At 43.6% G+C, this 8,981-nt stretch overlaps 1 protein-coding gene across 1 annotated transcript in view; it reads left to right on the top strand.

Moving 5' to 3' along the window:
* The first annotated feature begins 432 nt into the window (after nucleotides 1–432).
* The window catches only part of LOC132591035 (probable JmjC domain-containing histone demethylation protein 2C), a 211,493-nt gene continuing 202,944 nt past the window's right edge, over nucleotides 433–8,981 (top strand). The window contains exon 1 of the mRNA XM_060263908.1: nucleotides 433–946. Within this exon, the coding sequence (XP_060119891.1) occupies nucleotides 800–946 (147 nt within the window). The 5' untranslated portion in view covers nucleotides 433–799. The remainder of the gene's footprint in view (nucleotides 947–8,981) is intronic.

Below are 8,981 nucleotides of genomic sequence, written 5' to 3'. Positions count from 1 at the left end.
CTTCTTTCTCTGAAGCGACTCAGGGCAGCGTCCTTCTCTCTTGACTGCTCCCGCCCCCGCCACTCGTCTCTGCAGATGCCTCCCCTCGCTATAGGGATGAGAGCAACAAGGTCCCTCGCGGAGGCAGCCGAAGCTTTCTTGGTTAGACCCCGCCAGGCAATTTGCCTGCGCTACTGCTGCTTCTCCGCTCTCCTCGCAGGCGCGAGCGCTGACGGACTCTTTCCCGTGCCGTGGCAGCTGTCTCCCGCTCAACCCGCCCTCCCCCCGCTTTTCCCTCTCTCTCCCTGCCCACCTTCAGACCAGCGCGTTTGTGTCTGGCGGAGGGAGACGGCGCGTTGTGCCGGTCTCCATGGTAGTGGGCTTGTGTGGGCGGAGTGGTCGGGGCCGCAGCGCGGTTCTGAGGGAGGGAGTGAGCGGCTCCCCCGCCCCCTTCGCTTTTCCCCTCCCTTCGCTGTGTTGGTGTCAGGCTGGTCGCGGCGGCGGCGGCTGAGCGGCTGCCCGGGCGCGCCCGGCTCGGAGCAGCGGGCAGGCAAGGCAGGCACAAGAAAAGAAGGGAGGACGAGGCGAGCTAAGGCGGACGAGCAGCGCAGGGAAACCAACCGCCACCGACTCGGCCGAGCGCGCGCCCGCCCGCGAGGGAGGGGGCAACGCCGCAGCCTCCCCCTTTCTCTCCTCTTCCCCCCTCCCTTCGGCTCGCCGCCGCTGGGCTTCTCCCGGCATGGGCGACCCGTAGAGGGAGGCGAGCTCGGCGGTTGGCTGGCTCTGTCGGGCGGCTGGTGCTTCGGCAGCGGCGTCGGCCATGGCGGTGGTTGTGGAGTCGCGGCCGGAGCTGGTGGGGAAGCGGTTCCTGTGTGTCTGTGGAGACGAACCGCCGGAGAAGGGGCGTTGGAGGGCTGGCGTGATCCGCACCGTGTCCCACCGGGACTCCCACAGCCCGGAGTTGTCGGTAAGAGGCGGCGGCGTTCTGCTCATCCCCCCCCCTTTCCCCTCAGGGGGTCCCCCCTTCCTGTCTCCCCCTTCCTTTCCAGGCTTGGAAATGCCTCCTGTTTATAAGGCCTTTCTCAGGGGAAAAGGGGGGCGAGTGAGGTATTTTTCTCAAGCCCCCCCCCCCAATACACGGAGCCTGTGTAGTGGATGTATTTAGGGAGGGGGGAGTGAGAAAGGGAGGTGGTAACACGACACTCCCCTCCTCTGCTCCTGGAGAAGGGGGGGGAGAGGCGATGAGGGAGTTTAAACATGACACATCCGCTCTCATTTCCCCTTTCCTAGGCCCCGAAGAGAAGAGGGGGTGACGGTGGCGAGCAGCAGGAGAAAAAAAAATCTCTTTCTCTCTCTCCCAGACTGATTTGTAGAGAAGGGAAGGGTCTGTTGCCCGTTTCTTCTCCATGTTTTGTGTGCGCGCACTGTGGTGTGTGTGTTGGAGGGAGGGATGTCTGGTGTAGAACCAGGTTGACGTGGATCACTGAACGTAAAAATTATCGTGAGTACAGCCGCCGCCAACTGTTGGTGCTTTGCCGATGGGAGTCTTTAGGGAAACGAGGGTTTGTTTTTCTCCCCCCCCTCCTTTTCTTTCGCACACACCACACACAACATATACACCCCCGCGCGTTCCTTTTGCTGATTCGCTCCCCTCAATATTAATGTGCTGGGACTGTGTATGTGCCTAGCATGTGTGATAAAGGAAAGAAGCTTCTCAAGGCGTTGATTTCGAATTCATTGTGGAAAGTGCAATTGCGGCGGTGGCACTCAGATTCCTTTTAAATGTTGTGTTGTAAAAACACACACACACAACAGGCGCTGTCATCTAGTGGCCGTAGGGATTTTTTTTTCCTATTTTAAAAAAGCCACAGGTTTGATTTACAGTCAGACTGCAAATCTCTTATTTTCCCATTTTTGGGGGCGATTTTAAAAAGCCATTGTTTTTTAAAGCTAGTGTGTCTTGCTGTTAATGTTTTCTTGATGAGCATAGGAATGCATATGGGTGGAGGAGGGAAGAGCCAGGATATACTCTGTGGTGGGAGGAGGGGAGGAGAAAGTGTCCAAGATTTCCTTGGCCAGTGTTATATGTAAATTGTAGATTAAATTCTAGTCTGTTAAGGATTTCAACTTTATTATTTTTCTACTTTTTCAGAATCTAGTTTTGTTACACATGTGATATTACTACAGATATGATCAATTTTGTGCATTGTCGTATGTGTACAAAACTGGCTTCTTAGTTCTCTCAGTGATTCCCAGCTGGCTTCCTGATTGTTCTTTGTAGATTCCCAACTACTCTGTGTTAATAACAAGCTGTTCAAGAGTTTCCTCTTGTAATTTGATGGGGGAAAAGAAATAATCATTTTTTTTAATATATGAGGATTTGTTTTGCTTCTATCAACATTATGCTCTTAATTGCATAGCTCCTCTTCATTTTTCACACGAAGGAGTTCACTTTTGTATTTGCATGTATATTTCTATCTGTTAGTACTGATTTTGTCTGGATGTGTGTAATATGCACTTCTTAATTAGGAAATAGTGTGTTGGCCGTGACCTAAAACACAGTTTGGGAGGGGATGTTCCCTTCTATCCTGTAGTCAAAGACCATAAATGAAGGCAGGAAAAATAGATTGAAGGGATCTTTGTTCATGAGTCTCAGTCTTATAATGACTTAACTCAGCCTTTCCAAAGAATCAAGATAGCTCATCTAAGCATATACTCTCATATTGATCTCAGTCCCTCATCAGTATGTCCTTCCATACATAGTGAAAGGGTGAGAATTCATCTTCCTGCAAGGGTTCATGCTTGTTTTGTTTTTACTAGAAGAGGTGTGAGGTGGAGATGGTGAATGCAGTACCTTCCGATAACTGCAGACCTCTACTAAAACAAAAGGGTGTTAAAAAGAACAAACCTTAATGGTCTATTACTACAATAATGCAGAAGGGTAGCCTTGGTAGTGTTTGTTGCCTAAACTTGCTTTTGAAAGAGCTGTGCATTCCATTGCATAACTTTGCACTGGGGGGCATGCTGATTTTCTGAAAAAGGGTGTAAAAAGGTTCATAATACTTCCACATAGTGTGGCCATGGGTTTTGAAGATGTTGTCACTGTTGACTAGGAATCTGATGCTACCAAATACAGTGTGCTACTTAAAGTTATCATGGATATCCTGGTAGGAGAAAGAATCATGTTTCCCTAGTGAAGAATATTGCAGCTTGAATCCTTGGGAAATGTTTTATTACCTTCAAGAAAGATGTTTAACTACTTTGTACAGATGGGAGACTGCAGTTGGGTTATAAAGGACCAAGTGGAAAGTCTTGGCTGCATTCTTGGGCATATTTACTGGTCTGGCTGAACTGCTCCTTTTCTCCGCTAGTGGAACAAAGCAGAAGGGTAAAAGTGCATCATAATTCAGACTCCTGCCTCTTAGGAAATAAACTGATTTTAGAAAAGCTAGATTTTATGGTATCAAGGCTGTGGGGTCAAGATCACAAGTACAAACCTTGTAGACATAATCAGTGCTAATGAAAGAGCTCTGTTTCAGTTGCTGGAATGTAGGAGGGAGTTTCTTGGTCACTGCTGGCTTCTCTAGTGTTTGACTGTTGTTGTGGGTGGAGCATTTTTGCTAATCCTTCTAGGCTTCCATTCTTAGATTGTTTCTATGAATAGTTCCAAAGCCTGTTGGTGCTCAGAGTGAAAATAATTTTCTTTTGGGAGAAAAAGGATTTTGTTCCTGTGCACAGGGTTCTGATTAGAAACTGCCCAATCTTGTCAATTTCATGCTGCCAGATTTAAATTACCAGCATTAAAAACATCTGTAGCAATGTTTCTAAAACTTTTTGTTGTGGACCATTATTCTGGCATGCCTTACAAGCCACCTTTTCCCATATGTTGTCCCAGGATGCCACTTGAAATGTAATGTAGAAATATTGTAAATCCAGGGTATGATTAAGTGAGCTAGCCAGCATTCTTTTTAAAGGGAAGGAAAAAAAGAAACCTTATTTTCATATTCTCCACTTTTTGGTATTTTAGTGGAACACTGGAGTGGTGTAACAAGGAGAATGGCCAAACCAGCTGGCAGTGATTATTGTCCTGCTGGCATTCCCTTGAAAACAAGTGTGTTGTCTTTGCATCGCACACTACTTTTTCTGATCCAAAATGGGGATTATTTAGTTAGCTTCAGATATATTTCAGCTTGCATTATAATGCATACTATCCTTATATTGAGTTTCTAGGACATGTGTATGGTATATGGCTTCATAAATCCAGACAATTTCTGTGAACTTAGGAAGGAATGTTAAATTTTGCCAGAAATTCAGTTCATGGTTTTTCAGACAAATTAAAGCTTCCTTTCTCTAGTCTTTTCCATCTTTTTCTGATCTTGGAAAATGGAGCTGTGGATTATTTATTATAGGGATAAGCCTTGGATAATCACATGTAGCTATAGGACTTGTGTTGCCTTTCTTAGTGTAAATTACCTTCTAAATAAACTGGTAAAGGTAGGCCTTGTGCAAGCACTGAGTTGTTATTGACTCATGGGGTGATGTCACATCACACAATGTTTTCTTGGCAGACTTTTTACGGGGTGGTTTGCCATTGCTTTCCCCAGTCGTCTACACTTTACCCCCAGCAAGCCGGGTACTCATTTTACTCACCTTGGAAGGATGGAAAGTTGAGTCAACCTTTAGCTGGCTACCTGAGCCCAGCTTCTGCCAGGATCGAACTCAGGTCATCAGCAGAGCTTGGACTGCAGTACTGCAGCTTACCACTCTGTGTGGTTGCTAAAATCTTGATTCAGTAACCCATGTCTTTATATCACATTAATGCTGGCTGTTACTTTTTCTTCCTCCTATATTTAGAACTAAAGGTCTCTTTCCCCTTGTTGTAGGTGACCATGTGAGTGGCTTTTACAAGCCTGGATTAATATGGCAAGGATCATGGTGGAAAATGCATATGGTGTGAAATTAGGACTGATGGTGAAGTGAGGATACAGGCCGTTGCCCCTTGGAGTGAATTTTGTGTTCAGTGTCTGTAAAGATGAACATGTTTTTAAATGCCATTTGTTAATGTTAAACAAGCTTTTGGAATACTATTAGTGACATTCACTGAAGAAATCCAATTTTTGCTTTGACTCAAGAAAAAATGTATTGCATAATGGAACTGAACTAATGAGTTAACAGTTGAAACTCAAAAGTGTCAACAAATGAAAAATTCCTGTTTATCTCTTCTGTTACTTATAAACAGAGAGTTGAGCCAGTCTCCTGATAACATGCTGTAGGGGCAAGAGGTTTGCTTAAAACGCATATGAGTTGTATTTCAAATAAAAACCACAGCAGTTTAAGTGTTGAGTTGTATATAGCTTGTGGAGACTTTGATGTTTTGTGATTTTGGATGTTTGGTGCTACTTAAAACATAGTATCATCAAAGTTACATGTCCAGATTTTACTGTGTGTTCATATTTTAGGAATCGACTTTTATGTCTGTATTCAGAACACATGTATGTATTGTATAGCAATATAAATGTGCAATCAGTGCATACATGTGCCTGGAAGTTTTGTAAGCTTCTTGGAACAAGATTGGTTTGTTTGATTCAATTCTTACTGCATGTTTCATTGTTGTTCTCACAGAAAGAACGTTTGAGCACTTCTAAAGAATTAGTTTAGGTAATGTATTCCTAATTAATAGGAAGAAGAGTAAGTATAAATGGGCAGTCTTCTCAATGGAGGACGGTAAGCAGTGGAGTGCTGCAGGGCTCAGTACTGGGTCCCATGCTCTTTAACTTATTCATAAATGATTTGGAGTTGAGAGTAAGCAGTGAAGTGGCCAAGTTTGCTGATGACACTAAATTGTTCAGGGTGGTGAGAACCAGAGAGGATTGTGAGGACCTCCAAAGGGATCTGTTGAGGCTGGGTGAGTGGGCGTCAGCGTGGCAGCTGAGGTTCAATGTGGCCAAGTGCAAAGTAATGCACATTGGGGCCAAGAATCCCAGCTACAAATACAACTTGATGGGTTGCGAACTGGCAGAGACTGACCAAGTGAGAGATCTTGGGGTCGTGGTAGATAACTCACAAAATGTCAAGACAGTGTGCGATTGCAATAAAAAAGGCCAACGCCATGCTGGGAGTTATTAGGAAGGGAATTGAAAACATATCAGCCAGTATCATAATGCCCCTGTATAAATCGATGGTGCGGTCTCATTTGGAATACTGTGTGCAGTTCTGGTCACCGCACCTCAAAAAGGATATTATAGCATTGGAAAAAGTGCAGAAAAGGCCAACTAGAATGATTAAAGGTTTGGAACACATTCCCTATGAAAAAAGGTTAAAACGCTTGGGGCTCTTTAGCTTGGAGAAACGTCAACTGCGGGGTGACATGATAGAGGTTTACAAGATTATGCATGGGATGGAGAAGGTAGAGAAAGAAGTACTTTTCTCCCTTTCTCACAATACAAGAACTCGTAGGCATTCAATGAAATTGCTGAGCAGTCGGGTTAGAACGGATAAAAGGAGGTACTTCTTCACCCAAAGGGTGATTAACATGTGGAATTCACTGCCATAGGAGGTAGTACCAGCTTCAAGAGGGGGTTAGATGGAGCAGAGGTCCATCAGTGGCTATTAGCCACTGTGTGTGTGTGTGTATATAAAATTATTGGCCACTGTGTGACACAGAGTGTTGGACTGGATGGGCCATTGGCCTGATCCAACATGGCTTCTCTTATGTTCTTATGTATTTTATTGCTACACTAGAATCTGAGGAAAACCATTTTCTTGGTATGCCTGGAATTTAATATGGGAAGGAATAGAGAATTAGGGCAAACTGGGAAATTCATTGTTAGGGGTTGCAGACATGCTGTAGATGGCGGTTAAATTTCAGTCAGCAGCAGGAATAGATTTATAAAAGTTTGTAATTTTTGGTCTCTAATCAGTGGTAACTGAAATAATATTTCACAGTGCAGGTTCTGTTAGGCTTTAATGCTTTACTTTTAAAATACTTTCTGTTGTGTGTGTTGCTTAATAGAAAGTTAAAATACATTATTGGTATCTGGTTTGGTGAATTCACAAAGCTTTCAAGAAACAAATATTTTTTGGTATTGTGCTGTGTATGCAAGTTGTCTTGCAAGGTACTAGGAAAATTTTTTGGTGAGAAAAGTTGAGTTGATTGAACCATTGTTTTCACAATTCCATTTGAGTGTGAGAAAAGTTGAAGGTTTGGTCCCTGTGCTGAGAACTGAAGATTTTTGACACTTTTGTGTTGTATCTCACTTCACATATAGAATTGAATATCTGGATCATGGATAAATTCATGGACTGTTTTTCTGTTCATGTACTTAAAATTCAAATTCTTGGTTAAATACAGGAGTTTGGATGAGACCAACATCAAGCCCCTTTGCTGTCTGCGGTTTTGCTCTCTCTTTTTTTTAACACTAGTGATAGTTTCTTTCCCTTTATTATTGTGATGCCAGTTTTGCACAGGGATATACTTCTATATTTTTTGCGTTAGTATACTTCATACTATGATATGTTGATGTCTGTGTACTAAATTTTAAATTTATTTGATACCTGAATACATTAATTTTTAGCACTCCTCTTAGATGTATACATTAGGGGTGCCAATCCCCAGGTGGGGGCAGATGATTCCTGGTTTGGAGGCACTCCTCCCTGCTTCAGGGTCATCAGAAAGCCAGGGAGGGGGAATGTCTGCTGGGCACTCCATTATCAACTTTGGAGACCAATTCCCATAGGGTATAATAGAGAATTGATCTGGGGCTCTTGGGGGGGGCTGTTTTTTGAGCTAGAGACACCAAATTTTTCAGCACAGCATTCAGTGTCTCTCCCCAAAATACCTTCCAGGTTTCAAAAAGATTGGACCAGGGGATCCAGTTCTATGAGCCCCAAAAGAAGGTGCCCCTATCCTTCATTATTTCCAATGGAGGGAAGGCATTTAAAAGGTGTGTGGTCCCTTGAAATGTGATGGCCAGAACTTCCTTTGAAGTTCAGTTGTCACAATGTTACTCCTGCCTCGACCCCCAATGTCTCCTGGCTCCATCCCAGTGTCTCCTGGCTCGACCCCCAAAGTGTCCAGATATTTCTTGGACTTGGCAACCCTAGTATACATGCATGTTTTTGCTTCCTTCACATAGCTGTCACATGTATTTCCTGTGCTAAGCAATCTAACTGCAAGACACAATCATATGCACTTACTACAGATTTCCTCCATCAAATGTGCCTTTAACAATTTCCTTATCACTTGGCTGAGTGGCTGAAAAGGAGGACCACCAAGAAGGGACTTAAACAGATTTTTTTTAAAGGGAGCAGGTGGTAGCTGGCTAGAAGCTTCCATCTGACTGCTGGAAAAACCAATCAGTTCACTGCTACTCTGTTTGGCTGCTAAATGGATAATTCCCAGCTTTCATTATGAAATGTTTTATCAACAAATAGTGAGAAGCAAACCTTCATTTTACATAATAGGGTTGTCCAGTAAAAGTTGACAGTAAAACACTTGCTTTACTTGTTACTAATATATGCCATTTTTCATAACTAACACTTGAGGTTAACTAAATCTTAACATTTGAATTTTGTACTGCTATTGCTTTTAATAACTATCATAAACCAGTGGTAACTGAAGAGCCAGAACGGTGTAGTGAATAGAGGTTCCAGATGAGGATTTGGGAGACCAAGGTTCAAATCCCTACTCTGCCCTTGAAACTTGTTGGGTGACTTTTGGACAGTCAAACACTCACACCTAACTTGCAGAGTAGTTGTGGGGGCAAAATGAAAGAGGAAGAATAATGTAAACTGCTTTGGTCCTCCACTGGAGGAAATAGTGGGGTAGAAATATCTTAATATAAGGATAATTTTCAAGATCCTCTCATAGCCTGCTATAATTGCATACTAAAGATATGGAGCCTGCTGCTACGCCACGGGTGTGGTGGTCCATCCAAATTGCAGTAGAGTTCTCTTGAGAAAGTATGTTGTTATATTTGGGCATAGTTTACATCAATTTATTG

The sequence above is a fragment of the Heteronotia binoei genome, unplaced genomic scaffold, assembly GCF_032191835.1.
Source record: "Heteronotia binoei isolate CCM8104 ecotype False Entrance Well unplaced genomic scaffold, APGP_CSIRO_Hbin_v1 ptg001331l, whole genome shotgun sequence".
NCBI classification, from domain to species: Eukaryota; Metazoa; Chordata; class Lepidosauria; order Squamata; family Gekkonidae; genus Heteronotia; species Heteronotia binoei.
The sequence above is the reverse complement of the archived record's forward strand: the minus strand, read 5'-3'. Positions and strand labels throughout refer to the sequence as shown.